The sequence below is a fragment of the Python bivittatus genome, unplaced genomic scaffold, assembly GCF_059951505.1.
Source record: "Python bivittatus isolate LINGU-HERP-01145 unplaced genomic scaffold, Pbiv_v1 ctg000980_np1212, whole genome shotgun sequence".
Classification (NCBI taxonomy): domain Eukaryota; kingdom Metazoa; phylum Chordata; class Lepidosauria; order Squamata; family Pythonidae; genus Python; species Python bivittatus.
In genome coordinates, this window is record NW_028277125.1 from 15,004,265 (window position 1) to 15,024,290 (window position 20,026).

At 41.8% G+C, this 20,026-nt stretch overlaps 1 protein-coding gene across 1 annotated transcript; it reads right to left on the bottom strand.

Moving 5' to 3' along the window:
* Positions 1 to 3,333: 3,333 nt before the first annotated feature.
* Positions 3,334 to 18,623, bottom strand: CLDN11 (claudin 11). The gene is made up of 3 exons (XM_007432651.4): positions 18,309 to 18,623; positions 13,682 to 13,846; positions 3,334 to 4,407 (listed from the first exon to the last, which is right to left on the bottom strand). The coding sequence occupies exons 1-3, from the start codon at positions 18,532 to 18,534 to the stop codon at positions 4,175 to 4,177; spliced, it is 624 nt and encodes a 207-aa protein (XP_007432713.1). The 5' UTR covers positions 18,535 to 18,623; the 3' UTR covers positions 3,334 to 4,174.
* Positions 18,624 to 20,026: the final 1,403 nt, after the last annotated feature.

Below are 20,026 nucleotides of genomic sequence, written 5' to 3' on the forward strand. Positions count from 1 at the left end.
CTTAACCACCACACTACACTAGCTCTATACAGTATTCACTTGTGTTTTTTATTTATTTATCTATCTATTTACATTTACTTATTTTAACCCCACCCATCCTCTGAGAAGCTGTATATAGCTTATAGTGTTCTGTGCTCTTTTGCAATTCAGAATGACTTTGTGAGGTAAACTAGGCTGAGAAGGACTGATTGATTCAAGATCAGCTACTGAACTGGTTAACAGAGGGAGGATTTGAACCTGGTTTCCTATTACTAGTCCAGTGACACTGTAATCTCTGTGCTGCTCCAACTGACTGTTGAGTATCAGCCCCTGAGGGCTCCTACTTCCCCTCTTTTGTAACAATGGAAAGTAAATCAAGCCCTCCTTGGTGGGGCCCTTTCAGGCAGGCCTACCTTTCTCAAATAAAAGAGGGACCCTGGGAAAATCTTAGAAATGCCACCTAAGATGTTTCCAGCAAGCAGGAGATACAGCTATGGGTTGGGAGACATTGCTCGGATGGTCTAGTAGACCAGAAGCCTATTGCAGTTGAGTTTCTCCACCCCATGCTTGAGTACCTGACCAATCATCCTTTTGCTTTATGTATACACATGCACATAGAATGGAAGGTAGACTTGGACCTAGTAAACATGAAAAACATTAAGTTTTGAAAAACACTAAGCAGAACTGTAACGTGAAATCATCATTGGAGAGCATTAAGCATGAATACACATTTTAGAACTAGCCATTCTACATGTTCTCCTTGTTCTTCCTTATATCTGTAATCAATCCCAATTTTGCAGCTTCTCACACCACTTGCCATCCAAAATATTATGATCACTTTATGATGGTCCAAAGATAGAATGGCTGTAATCTTCTAAGCGTCTTTGCAGAGCTTGCTCTCCAGCCTTATCTGGTCTCCAGCTGAGCTGCTCAACCCCCCTCCAGCCCTCTCAATGGGGCCCATTGAGCAGAAAGCGGCATACACCAAAACAACACAGGCCACAACCCTGGGCCAATCTTCACAAAGCTGCACAGCTGTGTGTTACACATTCCTCTATAGCACCCACATATTACAATGGCAGTGGTTATTGTTTCTTTTGGGGGTATACAACAAGCAACTGTATCCAGAGCCTGTGATGTAATGAGCAGAAATGTTCTGCCAAGACGCTCTGGAATTACGGTTCACATTGTGAACATTGTGTCAGACAGCGAGAGAATGAAAAACAATATGAAATTAAGATAACAAATTACAGTGAGTGACAGAACACACATTTTGTTCTAAGTCTGTTTGACTCCCAAGCCAGTTTGCTACTAACATGTTCAATGCCAAAGTGGTGGTGTCTTGAACTAACAGAGATATCTAGATCCTCTGCTGAAATGGTGGTCTCAAGGCATATTGAAATCAGTGGGATTGGGTACACCAAGGCATAGGATCAGAAGTTAGGTAACGCTTGTTGGAAGTTCAGATTGAATATGTGACGTTCCAGTGGCAAGTACAGGGCCCATTCCCAGGACAATGATCCATGGTCAAGCAATTCCTGGTTGCCATCTATTAGTTGGATCTGAAGGGGGCTCTTTTTTACATGAGTCATTTTTTCCAGTGTAATGCAAAGGTGCTATATTTCCTTCCTCTCTTGCACTGGATAAGTCATGCACATAGTTGGCCTCTCATGATCATGAGAACATGGGTATAACCATCAACTACTGGGCAGGAAATATGGCTAGCTTTCAAAGGAATAGGGCTAGCCTTACATGTTTCTACTTTTTCCCTTCCCTTGTTGGTACCCACTCAGTTCTAATCCCAAGTAAGACTTCTGTTTCAACTGCTATATTCAGCTGGTACAACAAACCACTAATTAGCCAACCATATTTTAGCTTAGCCATATTCTGAGAGCCCCTTCTTTATAGTTAATTTAGGTTTCATGTGTTGTGAGAACCTAGAAAAATGGATTTATCCCGTAAATCATGGGTAGGCACATCACAGGGATGCCATCAACATTGTCTCTATTTCTAGACAAGGAATCTTCTTAGTTTATTGCAGCAGTTTTATAGTGGAACATAAGCCAACAGTTTTCAAACAAAATGCTGAACATTAAGATGCTCATTAAGAACAAGACAGAAAAACAGAAGCCCCTTTTGCAGCGGAGGAACACTTTCAGGAAACTGCAGGATTCCAATTTCAATACAGTTATAGCTCTTTAGATTTATTGACCTAAATTCTCACCACTTAAAAAATAGGGATTCCTGGTGATGATGTAAATTGCTGTCCAAATGAGCTGCAGGAAAGTACAGTTCAGGTTAATACAAAATGGTTTTCTACGCTAAGTGAAAATTCACCATCTGGAAAGATTTTCCCCCCCACTGGGATGGGGGAAGAGCTGCATTTTGTTTTGTAATGTGTCTACAGTAATCATCCTATTTTGACACCATTTTCCCAAAGAACCAAGTCCCCCAGAGTTTTGTAAAGCATCTCAAAATGAAAGCCCCACACTTTGGGTAAACAGGAATTCTATTCAAATTTTAAACATCCCAAAAGAGACAAAGGTTCACTCACAAGAACGTTTGTTTTAACAGGAGGAAGTGTAATGGAAGGCATGTGCAAGGAGGATGCTGGAAAGGAGGATCAAGGTTATCAGGAGGGAGGAGGAGCATTCCTGAGTAAGCGCTTCCTCAGCCCGCAGCAGGACCGAGGGAAGGTGAAGAAGCTGAGCCTGGCCCCTCCCTAGAGTCTCACGGGTTATAGCCACTAGTTGCTTTAGCATAGGTTGAGTCTGGCTAGATTCTGTCTATAGTGTGTATGCAAATAAAGGAACTATACTGGACTGGACTGCTTGTTGTCATTCTTGGGCTGGGCCTGACTTCAATCTCGCCAGACTCAACCTATGCTAAAGCAACTAGTGGCTACACCCCGTGAGACTCTAGGGAGGGGCCAGGCTCATCCTCTTTGTCTTCCCACACTCTTGTTGTGGGCTGAGGAAGCGCTTGCTCAGGAATGCTCCTCCTCCCTCCTGATAACCTTGATCCTCCATTCCACCATCCTCCTTGCACACGCCTTCCATTTCAGGAAGGTATGTATTCTCCAGTCAGGGAGGTCTGCACAGTCAAAGCCCGGCCCCTATTCTATGTCATGCACACGTAAAAGGGGCAGGATTTCGCACAGTTGCAACTGCCATCTTGACTTTTTTGACTCCCCAACCCCAACTCCCCAATGATATTAGAAGCCCCAACCACAACGAAAATTGCACGCAACCTTCTGAATCCCTGGGATGACTGGGTTAGAACAACTTGAAAGAGAAGATATCTACAGGCAAAATGAGAAGAAAAAAAACTAGTTAATTTCAACATTTATTTCAGTATATTGTACAGTATTTCACTTCGGAACAAAAGGCATCATCATCAGTATTCATTGGACGTGACTTGAACTGGCATCTAATTACAGTAAAAAAATTTAGATAATAGTTCAATAGTTTATGTCAGAATACAAATTAATCAAAACAAAGTAAAAAATACAAGTTGGCAGGGAGGAGACCGAAGAAAGTACATTTAGGATCAGTCCCATTGCATATGTGTAAGGAGATATATACAGTTCTTCTGTTATTTATCTTGCAATTAGAGATGTGTCTCTTTTATTTCCTTCATACTGATGCATGTAGACAAAAAACACTGTTACTGAAATGGTCAACTTCCTTATAGTGCTCGTTCTGTTTTCAGACTAAGAAAACAAAGAGATATCCCTCAATCTTTTTAGAAAGAAAACATTGCTGCAGTTGGAACGAGGGCCTTCTTTCGCTTATCTCGGTAAGCACTGCCAGAAAAGATGGCCTTGAGTGAGAGAAGAAAGGGGTAACTTATTCTGTGAAACCCTTTTCAGACAATTCAGATACATATTTGTTAATTCTGTTCCTAGCAGAAGGGAGAGGGGAGGGAGGGAGAGACAGAAGAAGGAAAAGAGGTTTAATCTTTCAACAGAATTGTGAGTGAAAAAGCCTGACCGTAGGGGACTGTGTCTGCACCTGTTATTTCTATTCAGACAAATGTGATGTTTACGCTTTACAGACACCAGGCTGTCTCTTTCAATCTTGTACAACCGATGCAGTTGGGAAGATGGAAGGAGAGGCAAGACCAAAAACTGAACGTAAACCCTTCCACCCATCTCAAAAATGCTTCACCAAGGCCCGGGAAGTCTCAGGAGCTCTTATACGTGGGCGCTCTTCGCATGAGTAGGAGAGCTGGAACCAGAAGCATAGTAGAAGCGGTTCTCGCCAAACGTTTGAGCATCACCCGAACAACAAACAATGATGCATCCTCCAAAAAGGCAAAGAGCCGATCCAATCCAGCCGGTGTAGAGGGAATACCCAAAGCTCATGATCATGGTTTCACGGTGGGCACTCACGGGGAACCAGATGGTAGCCACTATACCGCACAGAGCTGGGGAGACATTGAAGGGAAAAAAAATATATAGATCACTGCAGCTCATCACAGAGTCTTGAATTCCACAGCAATTTACAAATCCTAGACTGAACAAGTATCTGAAATGGGCACCTATGTTTAAAGGTCAGAACATTGTGCAGTTGCGTCCACAGTGTTTATTAGAACATGATTGCCATGTAAAGCCCCTTATTGATTTTTCTGAATGAATTCTCTAATAAGTAGATACGTTAAGTACTATGTCCTAAATCAGTGTTCCTCAACCTTGGCCGCTTTAAGCTGTGTGGACTTCAACTCCCAGAATTCTGGGAGTTGAAGTCCACACAGCTTAAAGCGGCCAAGGTTGAGGAACACTGTCCTAAATTCTCAAGCACTTAACAATTATCTTGGCCTATCATACAAAACAGAAAAAGAAATTTGGGGCACCTTAGACTGACAATGTTTTTTAATTGCTGAACATCACTAAGCAGAATATGGGATTGCTAACGCATAGCTCACACTCTTAACTCTTAAACAACACCAAACTCTAGAGCCCTGTGGTAGTGAATCGTATTAATGCATTACATGTGAATAATATAATAAATATAATATAATATAATATAATATAATATAATATAATATAATATAATATAATATAATATAATTCACATTATATATGAAGAAATATTTCCCTTTGGCAAGCCATTCCCTTTTCCATTTTTACCGAGGACTCCATCATAAACAATTTTTTTCCATCTCTCTGCTACTGTTTTCATAATCTATATCTTTCTTATGCCCTTTTTTTAGTATAAGAAATGGGAATAAAAAGCTCCTCCCTCCAGTCACATAATTTGCCCTTGCAAGAACTAGATCCTTGAATAATAAAGTAGATACTGAAATAAAACAAAATTCAAACCATGCTCAGTCAAGAGTCCATCCTATCAAGATCAGTAAGTTTACTTTGAAGAAAATAATATTTCATTCTGCAATCTGTCTTTTATTCTACAGTTATCTCTTCAACAATCTGCAGCATCCTTGGCTCTCCACGTGTCCATAAAATCCCAACAGAAATCATTAAGAGGAAACTTTTCCATGGTCATTTTTTCATATTGGAAAATGTGGGCAACCAGGGAAGCTTCAGAATTTAACAGAACACAGGATTGCAATAGCAGCTTTTCTCCCCTCCAAGAGCCAAGTCAGTTTCAGTGCTCCACTAAGAGAAATTCAAAAGAAATTCTCAACCATCCTGAGAATAAGATAAAATAAGAGAAGCCTGTTTCAGGGGGGAGGTAGAAATTGGACATCAGATTTCAGCAAGGCATTAGAAAGCATGCTTCAAAGGGTTAAACAAAACTGCACAGGGTTCTTTTAAGGTGGGTATGACACATTGCATGACATAAAAGAGGGGTGGGGCTTTGATCACACAGTGGTAGCCACCATCTTGACTTTTTTGACCCCCACACCACTTTTTAAAGACCCAAACTATTCCATTTCTCATCCACGCCGTAGGAATCCAACATTATGGAACTGTCAAAAGGTGAAGCCCAACTTTTGATTTAAAATAGAAGGAAAAAGACAATAGTTTGACATTTGAGAGCCACTGAACTGGCCAATTATTTTACTGCCTGCAGAGGAGAGACACACTGGATTCAGTCACTTAAACTCTTTGAGAACCAAAGAATAACAGAATGCTAGGAGAACCTACGGTGTCTCAGATACCACATGGAAAGACATAATGAGGAAGGTTACAAGAGGAAGAAAAATATAAGAAAAAATAGAAAACTGGGATCAAACGTTTGGCTTAAGAGGGATAACACCATCATCAGGCCTCCAGGAGGAGGAGTTTCCACCATCCCCAACTTCACAGGGCATCAGGCGTGCAACCCAACTCCATAGTGGGCAGGGCAACTGTGTTGGGCAACTCTGCCACAAAGTTTTTTGGCAGCATATGAAATGTTTGTTTCGGTTTTTTGGGGGGGGGGGTCCATTAATTCCACAGTGGTGTGCAATTTGGGTAGTTTCAGGGAAGAGCTGAAGTGGGAACATTAAGACTTGACCCCAGAAATTGAAATCTCGGAATTCTCAGTGGGTAATTCTCTTTGCCATATCTGGGGGTGGCAGCATTTTAAAACAGCTTCTGGAAGCAAGAAATGTCCCTGCCAGAAAACCATTTAATCAGAGAACCGCAAGGGACTATCTAGTCCACTCTTTTGCTTGGTACAGGATCCACTAAAGCCTTGTCAACTTTAAGATGTGTTTGTGGTCTTCAACTCCCAGAATTCCCCAGTCAGCATGGCTGGCTGGGGAATTCTGGAAGATGAAGTCCACACATCTTAAAGTTGCTGAGGTTGAAAAACCCGGCACTAAAGCATTCCAGAGAGGCAGGTCTCCAGCCAGTGTTTGAAGACCTCTAGTGAAGGGGAACAAACCATTTCATGAGGCATCTAATCCCTTGGTGAATGGTGCTGACTCCTCCTAATTCCTAATCTGAATCTACTTTCCTACAATGAGGGAGTGGATTTACAATGAGGCCATGAACTCTCCTCTTTTTATCTCTGTGTATTGCTTTCTCCATTCTCCGTCTCTAACCGTTCCAGTCGGCTCCCTTCACCCCTGCCTTTTGCTTTGTCCTTATTTTGCTTTGCTAACTTGAGTTCACTTTCCCCCTCCCTTCCTCCAGTCAGGGGTGTTTCTTTCTCAGCCTGCAAACATTTCCTGTCTCAGACTTACGACTGAGAGAGAGAAATTTCTAATTACGTGGACTTGCTGAGATTTGAGCAAAGGCTGAACCAGCGGCCTCTATGCAGGAGTCAAATTATCATTTTCAGGAAAGCAGAGGGAACCTGCAGAGGCTCATGCAAGGGTACACAGGGGAGGTCAAAAAAGTCAAGATGGTAGCTGTGATGGCAGGATTGAGGCCCTGCCTCCTTGGTAGAGGGGGAGCAAATGTGCAAAGTGGGCTTCAGTCACAGAGCCACAATTGCCATTTGTCACACATACACACCCCGTGGATGCTACTGGACTGTACCCGAATAAAAATAACCCTCTTCAGCCAGGATAGAAAACACAAAAGCACTGAGTCTCTTTTAAATGATGCAAATGTGATACAAGTGAGTAGCACAATACTTGTAGATTATATTTAAAACATAATTTTCAAAACTAAGGTTAATGGTAGCTTAAAACTTAAACAAAAGCTTGTTAAAACCTACTCTAACCTAGCAATTCTGAAGCAGAATGTCTGCTGAAGTGACACTATATCTCTGGACATGCCGAGGCATCCGCAGGGGCTCAAAAGCATCAAAATGGCATGAATGACCAACAATTAACCCTTTTTAGCATGTCTCGCGGGCATCCTACATGCATAAAAAGGGGGAGGGCTTTGATCATCTGGTCGCGTTGCTGTTTTACCCCAGATGACCCTGCACGCACACCCAGATGTTTCTGGCGCTATCTGGCCAGTGCATTTGGACAGACAAGCACAGCTAGGAAATACCAGCCCAGAGAAGCTGGATAGATGGAGTATGATTGTTCTTTCAGATTATTTGATATGAATGGCCCAGCTCTTGCTATTCTGGCTTCAAAGATTTGCTTGTAGAAGAATGCATTAACTAATTAACTGCCAACAAAGGGCTCTTCCTCACAGCTGTGCCTTCTTACAGTCTTTGAGTTGACAGAAAAGGAAGTTGATATAACCTGGGCTGCCCCAATGACCAACCCCTACTAGGGCTCTCCTTACATTTCTAATGTGAGATAATTAAAGTGTAGCAACTGGTGGATTCCACTGATGTTTTCCCCCGTCTGCCCAGTATCACTTGTTGGCAGCAAAAACAACCATCAATCTCTATCTTTTCTATGTCCTAAGGCAGGCTTTTTTGGGGGGTGCCTTCAAGTCAGTGTTGACTCCTGGTGACTGCCTGGACAAGTCTCTGCAGCTTTCTTGGCGAGGCTTTTGGGCAGTGGTTAGCCCTTGCCTGCTTCTTCCTAGGGCTGGGAGAGGGTGACTGGCCCAGAGTCACCCACCCGGCTTTCATGCCTAAGGTGGGACTAGAACTCACAGTCTCCCGGTTTCTAGCCTGGTGCCTTAACCACTACACCAAACTGGCTCTCTATGGAAGTAGCCAGAGCATAGACAAAATTATACTGGTGGGCAAAATGGCATGTGCACACACACACATGCAAAGTAATAAAAGCAGTAATAAAAGCAGAGTATGGCCAAATGAAGTTCTGCAGAAGCAGCATAAAACCTGTAATACACTAGTCTGGGACAGAACTAACAACACAGTGCTGGTAGAACATAGCTCTCTTTCCTGGTTTAAATCAACTGGAGCATTAGTCCTTAAAAACAAACAAACCCCAAACAGGTCTCATGCTCTTTTAAAAGTTTGCTAAGAGGCTAAGAGCTAAGCCTGGGTATAAAAGGAGCCTCCTAAAGCCCTTTCCGGCATGCTGGTCAGGCATCTGCCCAAGCCAGGGACCAGGTTTCTCCTACAGCCAAACCAAAAGGGCCCAGCGATTAGAAGGAAGGAACGTGCCTGCAGCAGCCTAAAGTGGCCAGTTGAAGCTGGACAGATTCAAGGCCCTCATTGTGCCATCACCAACATCATCAAGGCGTCACAGATTGTTCATACAGCAAGACACATGGCACAAGAAGAGGAAAAACACTTCTTTAAAACTGAATAGCCAAAGACAGTGTTAATCTGCCTCCATAGTGTGGGGGAGATAGGTCGAAGGCAATGTCATGAAGATAAGAAGGGCTATTGGGGCATCTTCATGCCAAGGTTTGTGGGATGTGAACACTGTGGCAGTGAAAAGATATTTGCAGCTGTGGCTGCATCTGCACTTTTGGAAAGGATTTTAGAAGGCTAAGACTGGATTTTAGCTGTTTTCAGGAATTACCGGTGTAGTGAATCAGGAAGCCTCCATTTCCTCAGACAAAACATGACAAATCCTTCACTCCCCAAATTCAACTGGACAACTAATACAAATATCCCAGAATCAAGCAGCCACTCAGGTGAGCACATATTGCCTGCAACATCTAAGCCTCATGTGGGGGAGAGGAAGAGACTTGCCCACACTTTCCCAACGGGTTCTCTTCTGCCCTAACTTTGCTGGCAAAAGGACCAAGGCAGAAGAACATGTGGAAGAGCGAGAGTGATTCCTGAAAGAAGTAAGCAAGATGGAGACTGGAAATAGCCCCATGGTTTGGTGAACCTAACCCTTGCTCGCTGGGGAATTCTAGGAGTTGAAGTCCAGACATCTTAAAGACACCAAGGTTGAGAAATACTGCTTCAGAGTAACAGAAAAATGCAAACAGAAGACACTGTAACAAGTTCTGCCACATCACTAGCCTTCCCATTGCCAGAATGTTTTAAATCAAACTACAGTTCCTCCATTCTCTCCTATCTGCCGATCAACAGCATGGCACAGTTTTTATGGCTCTGAGTTTGGGGCTTGCCGAGAACATCTTCAACCAATCACTGTAGAGCTTGGACTGGCCAATAGCAGAGCACAGAAAATACCAGCCTGAACAGAAAATATCATTCTCTCTGCTTCTAACTTTCCCATTCTGCTACCCTTGTGTTTCCCCTTCCCTCTTCAAGAACAAATCATTTTCTATCCCTCACCCCCTACAGAGTCTATGCACTTGGCAACATGTATTTATGATGCTTTGTAAGTTTGCAGAACAATCATTATGATAGATTTCTAGAGAGGTGATTACAAGGGAAGATAGTTTATTTAAGTATTAGCAAATACAAAGAGAAATCTAAAAAGCCTTAATCTCTCCATGGCACTGGATCAGACTTCCAAGCCAAGTGTATCTTTCTAGCAAATTCTGAAAGTGTTGCCTGGTACACATTTGCATGCCAGGAAAACCACATTTGAGGGTTTTTCTCCAAGTGGGGCTAGATGAAATAAAAGCTGAGAGGCAGGAAGAACTTCAAACAGTTTCTCCAATATGGAAAGAAATGCCTTCAAACTCTAAATGAACTTACTGGGATGCAAGTTTCATCCATTTTGAGAAGAGAACTGAAAAGAGATGGTTGTTCTTTAAAGGAGAGATTTGTAAACAGACAAGTGGCCATCAGTCAATTATTCTTTTTAAAAAATACATTTGTGAAGGACAGGAAAGTTCTGAAATTAATCAAAAGGACTATAGTCTTCTGTGTCCCATAATCTATCAACAACATAACTAAATGATGACATTAGGTTTGAAGCCAAACCGTAACCTTCCTCATTTCTGCCAGCCTCAAAACATTGTTGTGAACATAGTCTCTTTAACAAAGGCAAAAATGCAATCAAATACATGCTGGAGAAATTGCTAAAAGAGAACTGATTGCAGCTTAGTTCCAACCTCATTCGATACTTGCATTCACACATGATGTCAAGTCAGGATGCCTTTAAAAACAAAACAAAACCAGGCTTATTGAACAAGCCATACTGGCCTAGTCTGCATATAACAGTCATAATGAGTAGAGTCTTATATTATGCTAAGCCAAGAGGAAACAAACTATATAATGGCTTAGCATGATGTATGTATTAAGCTAATGTGTTAAATTTGCTATTGGATTTACTGAACAAATAAGGTCACAGGAGGCATTTAATAATGCTTGGCAGGAGGGAAGGCCCTTGGCCATTGACTTTGGTGGGCAGCTGACTTTAAATCAGTTGGAAGCTCTGGGCATACTATTTTCCTGCAAGCTCTTAACAGTTGTTGGGTATTATTGCCAAGAAAGCTACGTGGACATGTCCCATGCTGTCCAGATGTGTTGGATTTCAGTTCCCATTGGTCTTGACAGAGATTAAGGGAACTAATATTGAACAGAATAGCATCATTTGGGAGGGAAGGCTGGTATATTTCACACTTTCCTTCATCAAGTATCAGAGTAGTTGTAGTGCTGCCTCAGTTCTACCATTGTTAATGGGGACATAATTGGGAAGAACATATCATGATTTATTTGTTAGATTTATATCCTGCCTCCTCCTATATCCAGGAGCTCAAGGTGATATACACAGAACCTCCCATTTTTTCCCCAGAGCAACAGTATGGTGAGGTAGGTTGAGTGGAGAGAGAATGATTGGCCCAATGTCTCCTAGGGAGCTTGTATAGATTTGAATGTGGTTTTCCCCAGTGCCAGTCCAACACTTTAGCCACTAAACCACACTAGCTGGCAATATGATCTAAGTAAAATTATGAAAACCTATTGAAGTTCTTGGCAATCATACATGGGTAAGACAATGTAGAATCCTGGTTAAGGTGCCAGACTCAGGCCAAGATTTAAGAGTCGTAACTTAAAAGTCCCCTTAGGTCAGTCTTTCTTTCTCAGCCAAACCTATATCCCAGGATGTTGAGACTAAAATGGGGTAGGCAGATTTCTTGGAGAATGCAGATACCTTGGAGAAAGAGTAAAATATACATATTATAAGGGAGACTAACATGAAGGAGATAAAGGATAAATATCTGCTGAAAGTTTTAAATAGTTGTTTAAACGTTAAAACGTCTTGAAAAAAGGCAAATTTTAGCCTGGTGATGAGAAATAAAAAGGAGACACATGTCATAGCCACTGCATTGATGGATGAGAAGAGGAGAAGGAGAAGGAGAAGGAGAAGGAGAAGGAGAAGGAGAAGGAGAAGGAGAAGGAGAAGGAGAAGGAGAAGGAGAAGGAGAAGGAGAAGGAGAAGAATCCTATACATCTGCAATCACCACATCTGTGAGAAGCAGAATAGAATCTCACTTTCAGATTTAAGGAGATAGGAATTACAAGTAAGAAAAGTTATGGAGGATCTCTAAAGCAGTCTTCTTTCCAGACGGGCTGGGTCTGCAGCTCCCAAAATGCCTGACTAAATGGCCAATGTACTAGATAACAACTGGGAAATCTGCAACCATCCAAAGTATAAAGACTCCCTTGAGGCAAGCTCAGGTACTTGTGACTTCATAGACTCAGCCGTGTAGTTTTCTTGCAATAATTCAGAAATGGTTTTGCCACTGTCTTTTTCTAGGAAGTTTTTTCAACTTTCCAGGCTAGTCTAGAGTGCTGGTTAGTAGCACTCAGGTATTAATCAGCATGGGCTCTGTGTCGCTTTCCAAGATAAGCAGCTTAACTATAATTCCTAGTAGTCCCAGTCAGTATAATCAATGGTAAGGAATACTTGGAGTTGTAGTCTGGCTACATCTGGAAGTCCATAACCTTCCCATCCTTGCTGTCAGTGTAGGTCTTTGGTTGCTTAACCTATTGGAACAGTTGGACGTTTTGGTCTACGTTTTGCAAACTGCAGAGAACTTGGAAGTCTCTACTGCAGCTGGACAAGTCTTCTCCAGTATGGTGGAAACTGGGCATCCATTATAATAAAGCATGATGTCAGTGCTGGCTGCCAGAAGGAGACAGTCAACTTCAGGGCAAGGCAGCACAAAGAGGCTACTCTCCTCTTGGCTATCCCATCCTCCTTCTCCTCCTTCTCCTCAGCTAAACAAACTGGTGAAAACAAGACACCAAGGCCTCTTGTTGTGAGATGGGCAAGGCTCAAGAATACACAGGTGCTAATTATGATTGTATTGGCCATTGTTGTCAGGATGATACGGACTGGGTCTTCCATACTGATCAGAAGAAAATACATTAAATGAGAAGAGCTCCAGATCAACATAAGTATAGCAGCCCAAAAGTAGGGGGAGGAAGACACATAGGGACAATGTGTTAATTTCATATTAACAAAGTCTGCAGCTGATATTTTTGGTTTCCCTGAGAAATGGCAGCCACTCTCACTTTGGTAGCTACTTCCAATTTGGCCATTGTGTGAATCAGCCAGCCCCTGATGCAAGCTTCCCCACCCTGGTGACCTTCAGCTGTTTGGGGCTACATTTTCCATCATCCTTGGCCATTGTTCCAGTGTTCTGAAGAAATGTCTACTATATAATGGATCGGCTCTTGCATCACATTTCAGCAACTCAGGGAAGGACCTAGCAGGTCCACTCATGCAACATCTTAAGTTCAGTTCACCTTAACATTGGTTGGTTCTATTGAGGTTTAGAGCGTGTTAGGCAGATCAAGGCCATTTGGTTAACATATGGTTTGATGTATTGTATAAATGTTCAAATCAGGTTAATTTAGCATGTTGTTTGAGTACAGCCTTCACAGAGAGGCTGGCTCTCAGGGAAGTCTTTCCTCTCTCCCTGGTTAGTGTGATGGTAACTATGATCCTGGTAGTCAAGCACAGCTTTGTGGATCCCTCACTAGAAGACTTGCTAGGGTAAAGTTTGATTAGTATCCAAGGAAGTGAATTGAAACATGGGGTACCTTACCCAAGAGGATTAGTAGGATTCCTCCCAGTTGAGAACGCCGGTACTTGGCCACCCCAGGTTCATGGCCCATCCGAATGCAAGGCAAAACAGTCACCAAAAGGAAAACAGCTGGAAGTCCCAAAACTGTGGCAGCAATCATCAGGGCCCGACATGCCTGGACATACCCTGTGGGAAGAAAGACTTCAGACCTTGCAAGCCTAAGATGTTCAATGGAGTATTTCTGCTTTAAAATAACAGGAGGATCCTGAACACTTGCAAACTAAACAAATATCTTTCCCAGAGGGAACAATCCATTTGCATGACTGAGAAGTGTCCATCTGTACTTCCTCTCAGCAGGACCTCTAAAGCAGGGGTGGGCAACCTTTTTCCAGAGAGGAAAAGACACTCCTTCTCTTCCAAAGCTTGCACAGATGACAACACAGGAGGAAGCAGGATCAACAATTTTGAACCGGTAGATATTTTTTCACTGCTGGTCGTGTTGGCAAACATGCTTGCTTGTTACTTTATTTCAAACTTTCCAGAAAGTGGCATCAGCCATTTTCACCACTTTCTTCCCAATGTTCAGTTTTGAGATCTTGGGGTGCTCCAAAGGCCACCAGGAAAAGACTGGCCTCATAATCCAGGGATGCCCACCCCAGCCACAAGTGAGATATATGTAAGATGCCCTATGTGGGAGCCTGTATGCATGCCAGGTACCCTCTAAAAGGGAGAGATGGAAAGAATAAAACTTTCTTACCTGGGGATAAGGCTGACAAGCAGGTTGAAGCTAATCAGCTCAAAATAATAATCTCCAAGGCTAAAAAATGTGGCCAAAAGTGAGGCAAGAATACCCAGTACTTCTTTGGCCTCACAAACAGTAAATTGAGTTCTAAAAATAATAAATTATAAGATTCTTCCCAAAGGAAATCTCTTAGAATAAGGGGGATGAGGGCAACAAAGAGGTCATATCGAGCAACTTTGGGGATGGGGTTTGTCTTCTTCCCACTACCATGTTCCTGTCACTTGCAGAATATGGACAGTTTGCCTGCCTGCTGAACAATAGGAAGAATTACAATTACAGAAAATGTGAGCAAATCATCTTCAATATTAGGAGGGGATGAAAGATTTTGACAACTGCAATTTCTTAGTGACATCAGATTTAAATATAACATTAGGTCAGTGTTCTGGAGCTAGAATGGGGAGATCTAGATTCAAATCTGCATACGGCTATAGAACAATTGGAAGACTTCAGGCCAGTCACAGCCTCCTACCTAGCCTACGCACAAGGTTGATGTAAGAATAAGGACTAGGGGAGAAAAATAACTACATGCACCCCTTTGAGTTCCTGGATGAAGAATAAGAATAAATAATTAATAAATAGTGGAGGTTTGAAAATCATGAGACTTACAGTCTCGCACATCAGAACAATTCCAAGTTGGGGAAAGCTGGAGATCAGCAAACTGGAGAATTAGAAAGTATAAAACCTATATTTATCATATGCAAACAGGAGCTGGTGTGGAACTGAGCAGTAAATTAAGCACTTTGAGACTGTAGAGTAGTGTTTCTCAACCTTGGCCATCTGAAGATATGTGGACTTCAATTCCCAGAATTCCCCAACCACCATGTGGCTGGGGAATTCTGGGAGTTGAAGTCCACACCTTCAAGTGGCCAAGGTTGAGAAACACTGCTGTAGAGGGTCTTCCACAGAGGAATAACCTATAGCTTGGGTTTAAGCTGGCTGCTCATAAGAAGTGATGTCATGTAGCTAGAAGTGGGCAGAATTCCAGCTTGCAAGATCTATTTTACTGGGGACTTTAAAATTGTAATCAATATATTTGTATTCCAACCTTGAAATCCACTAGTTGAAATCTGGTACAAAAGATTAGATGTCAACTTAGCATTTAAAACATCTTCAGCCCAGAAATATATACATAGGGACAAAATTGAATAAAATTCACAGTCCTTCCACACTAACACCGACTTTCAGTTCAGGGTTGTTAGAATTTCAACTTTACAGGAATTGGAACTCACTTATTGATGTTACTGCAAAATACTCAGAAAATAAGGCTGTATATCTCGCCCAGACCTTTTCTAAGTATTGGAGTAATATAGTTCCTAAAAGGGACATTTCCCTACTTCAGTTCTCATGACATGCTTGAATTCATAGATAGTTGCAGACTGATCACCAAGTGTTAGCTTTATGCCAATCATGTACGTAAGAAAAGCAGAACATAACATCAGCTTTTCTGGATCAGACCATCTGTTCCCGCATCCTATGTTATAGCTGTTAATTGGAGCTTCTTGAAAACCCTCTAGCATTAGTGCTGTCTATCACCCTTCATCAGCGGGTATTCAGATGCATCATGATATCTCTGAATTAGGAAGTTACGTATAAACTGGTTGTTAATAAACCTCCCTGGAACCCTCTGACTTGGTGGTCATCTCTATCATGTGGCAGGGGGTTCCACAAGTTCATTAAGCAACACACAGAAAGCTATTTCCATTGGTCCTGAAACTTTTGCCAATCAAACGGATACTAATAATGTTAAAAATGAAATAAAATGAAATAAGACCAATATGCTGAACTTTTAAAAATGATACCACACTCGCTGGAAGGGTGAAATCAAGCCCTTAGTTAGAATCTCCCATCAGTCATGAGCTGGTGGCCTCAAGCAATTAGTTCAGGCACTGGCCTGCAGTTGAGGGATAATAAATATAAATATATCATTATATATAATAGTAAACAGAGCTGTAATAAATGTAAGGTATATTTAGGAGGTGAATTTACAGGATTGTGACTACAGAAAATCTTTAATGCTTCTAATTTGTTGCATCTTTTGAAAAAACTGAACTTTGACTTAAGCATTGTTTTATGCTATATACACAAAATGTGATCCGTCCTCCCAATTTGTGTGTGTGTGTGTGTGTGCGTGCACGTGCACGTGCACGTGTATGTAAAAATAAACTATAGGATAAAAATCCTAAAATCTGGAAAAGAGGAGAAAGTTCTTAAACAAACGAATGGAGATCAAACATGCTCAATGCTTGTGGAAGCTCCCTGCTTGAGCTGGAGAACGAAAACTGGGTGGGAAGGGGAATAGAAAAAGACGTGGCTGGTCAGTTAGCTGGAAGCCTGAATTGAAAGAAGCCACATTACAGCATCTGGCTGCAGATCCCAGTTCCTTGTACTAGTGCAGATTAATCTTTAATAATCATTAAATTATGTTCATTAACATACTGATAATTACTGGAGCATTATTAATAATTGATTGATAAGGATTGGTTGATAGACAGATAGATAGATAAATAAATAAATACTATTTATTAATAATAATGCTAATTATTATCCTAACTCTGGATTTAATTTTTTTATTATTAGAAAAACTATCCTTCCTGGAGAAAGTGAGTCTTGTAAAGTCATAGTCTAATAGCATGGATAGCCATAAAAGAAACACCTTTTTTATTATTATTGACATGGTGGTTCTAAAACATATCCTCCCATGATCTGATAGCACAAACCTCCCATGCTGGAATAACAAAATTCAGCTGTTACTGTTTGTATAGCTTTTTATTTTACTCCATACTATTTGGAAAATATTTTCATTGTCTCCATTCCCACACAAAGTCACTGAAGCGACCCCTCCAGTAAGGAAGAGCTCAGTGATAGAGACCAGATGGTATACTAGATCTCATTCCAGCCTACAAAAGACCTGCCCAATACTATAAACCGGATGTTACCGGTGGCCCCAAAGCCTGACCCATTTTAAGACAGATGCCAAAGCTTTTAAGAGTCCCATTTTATCGATGGTTAAACTGAGACTGCAAGATATGGAATATTCAGGATCACACAAACCAATGCTAATTCCTATGAGCCAAAGACTGGGCTGCAAAGTCAGAGACAAGAGCCTGTAATAAGATGATCCCATCCCAACCACCCAGAGTTGCTGGGAGTCAGGCAGGATATAAATTTAATAACTGTATTAATTATTATTATCCTGATTTTTGCTCTGCCACCTGTTGAATGTTTCCATTTGCCAGATAATAATAATAATAATAATAATAATAATAATAATAATAAGAAGAAGAAGAAGAAGAAGAAGAAGAAGAAGAAGAAGAAGAAGAAGAAGAAGAAGAAGAAGAAGAATCCTATACATCTGCAATCACCACATCTGTGAGAAGCAGAATAGAATCTCACTTTCAGATTTAAGGAGAAAGGAATTACAAGTAAGAAAGTTATAGAGGATCTCTAAATGTCCTCACTTCATAAATCCCTGCACAGATTTAGCTCTCTCTCCCTCTGTTTATTCAAATATATTTTCAAAATGCACCATTTCTGTAAAAGGCTTAACCCTCAATTTGTTGCTGTTATTATTAATATTAGGATTCCAAACATACATAACTAGATTTGCCTACATTTTACTTCTTTGTCCGTTCTAATTCTTTGTAACTTTCTGAGTTGTTGAAACACAGCCTGTAAGATCTTTGGAACAAGGTCTGGGCAATTTTTCAGTGATTCTTCCAAACACTCTCAAATGCCCCTGCATTGCTGTCTAAAAAGATAATACACCAGCGCTGAGGCTGTAGGGTTCGATTTGAAGCTGCCTCAGTCTGATGGAGCTGTCCTTGGGAGTTGCTGGGTAATCCATACCTGGTAATATGAGGATGTCCACCAGTGGCTTGCAGTGATACAGCCCTGTTGCCATGACGCAGTCCGCCCACAGTCCCTTGGACCCCAACTCGTCCATCTTCCGGCAGGTGGTGATGGTGTATCCACAAGTCACAACCCAGTCATTTGTGGAAGTGGCCACAATCAAGCCAATCCAGCCGACAAAGCTAGCCACAAATCCAGTGAGATGTAAACAAGTGGCAACCATGTTTCTCCTAAGGTGGCTGAACCCTGAAAAGCTGGTGAGCAACAAAGCGAGGGTCTGACTCTTGAATGGTCAGCTAAAGAAATTGAAATCAGATCAGCTGGGACAGAGATGCCTGGCATCTGTTAGCCCAGCCCCTGGGAGGAGTCTGCTCCCACACAGATGGAGGGAGGTGGCTCAAAATGTGCCAAGTTTTGTTCTTTGCTTTGCTTCCCCCCCCTTTGTTTAAACTTCCTGCAATTACACAGTGGGAAAAGAGAGCAAGCTGGAAGAACAACAGAAAGGCAAATGGGGGAATCGAGCATACAAGGCCTCATCCTAAATTAGAAAACTCATTGAGAAAGGACTTGGTGAAACATGAATTAGAGGTCATGCTCGGTTTCAAAAGAAGAGACCACACAAAAGACCGGCTCATTGCTATGACTGTTCTCTGAAGAGTCCTTTCCACAATGTGCAGACACATCGCCACACTTTTTAAAGAGAAAACCGAGGCAGCAAACGTTGGGTGGGGAAAATACAGATCTTCAGGGTCATATCTGCACCCTTTGGAATAGACGGAGGACAGAAGAGTGTGTTGGCTGGAATTTTCAGTCTCTTTTCTGTATTGGGTGAAGTTGGGGTGATGTTAAGGACAAAATGGATGCTTTGGGCTTGGAAGTAGCTTCAGGTACCCAGAGGAATTCCTACAGCACCCCACAGTTGGACTGATTTGTCTCATTTGGAAAGGTTGTGGCAAGCCATGTGCCTTAAGCCTCTGCAACAGTATTTCCCAACCGTGGCCACTTTAAGATGGGTGGACTTCAACTCCCAGAATTCCCCACCCAGCATGGCTGGCTGGGGAATTCTGGGAGTTGAAGTCTACCCATCTAAAAGTGGTCAAGGTTGAGAAACACTGCTCTGCACGTTACTTTATTCATTTCTACCACTCCATTCAGAGCTAAGATTGCTAATTTTACTGATGGGATATTTTTGTAATGGGAGCAGACTAGCGATTATGCATTCTGGTAAACTGGCTTCTGTGCAATTGTACAATGGCGATTAATCTCAGGTTTGACACAGTAGTTTGACACTACTGCCACAATCCTAAGGGAATCCCCTTACAGGACGGGGGGCTGATTTAAGGTTAATTCACATCCCTGGAATAAACAGTTAAAAGTGTGTTCTATTTTAATACTCAGGAGAGATTTTATTTAAAAGTTAAATACTTGTCTGCTAACCTCAAAGGTGAAAAATTAATCTCAGAGAGTGGAAAGCAAAGCCAAGCCTGACAGAATCCGCTTTGTATTCTTCGAGTCAGAATTTTTTCTCCCACGAATAAAACATGCCTGTAGCGACCACTCGTGGAAATGTTTAGCATTGCACTCCAGCTCCTGGAACCGATTTCTAAACCGAGCAGGTTGTATAGAAAGTTGGATCACATAGATTCCCTTGACCTTTTGGCAATCCAGAATAATTTACAGTTTAACATGTAAATGACTGCACTGGGAGAGTACTG

Bases quoted from the DNA above. Each gene is read 5' to 3' on its own strand.
- CLDN11 (XM_007432651.4), bottom strand. From the start codon at position 18,534: ATGGTTGCCACTTGTTTACATCTCACTGGATTTGTGGCTAGCTTTGTC. The intron at 13,847-18,308 runs GTATGGATTACC...TTCTTCCCACAG, and splicing joins GGACATCCTCATATTACCAG to GGTATGTCCAGGCATGTCGG. The intron at 4,408-13,681 runs GTAAGGTACCCC...ATGTCTCCCCAG, and splicing joins AATCCTACTAATCCTCTTGG to CTCTGTGCGGTATAGTGGCT.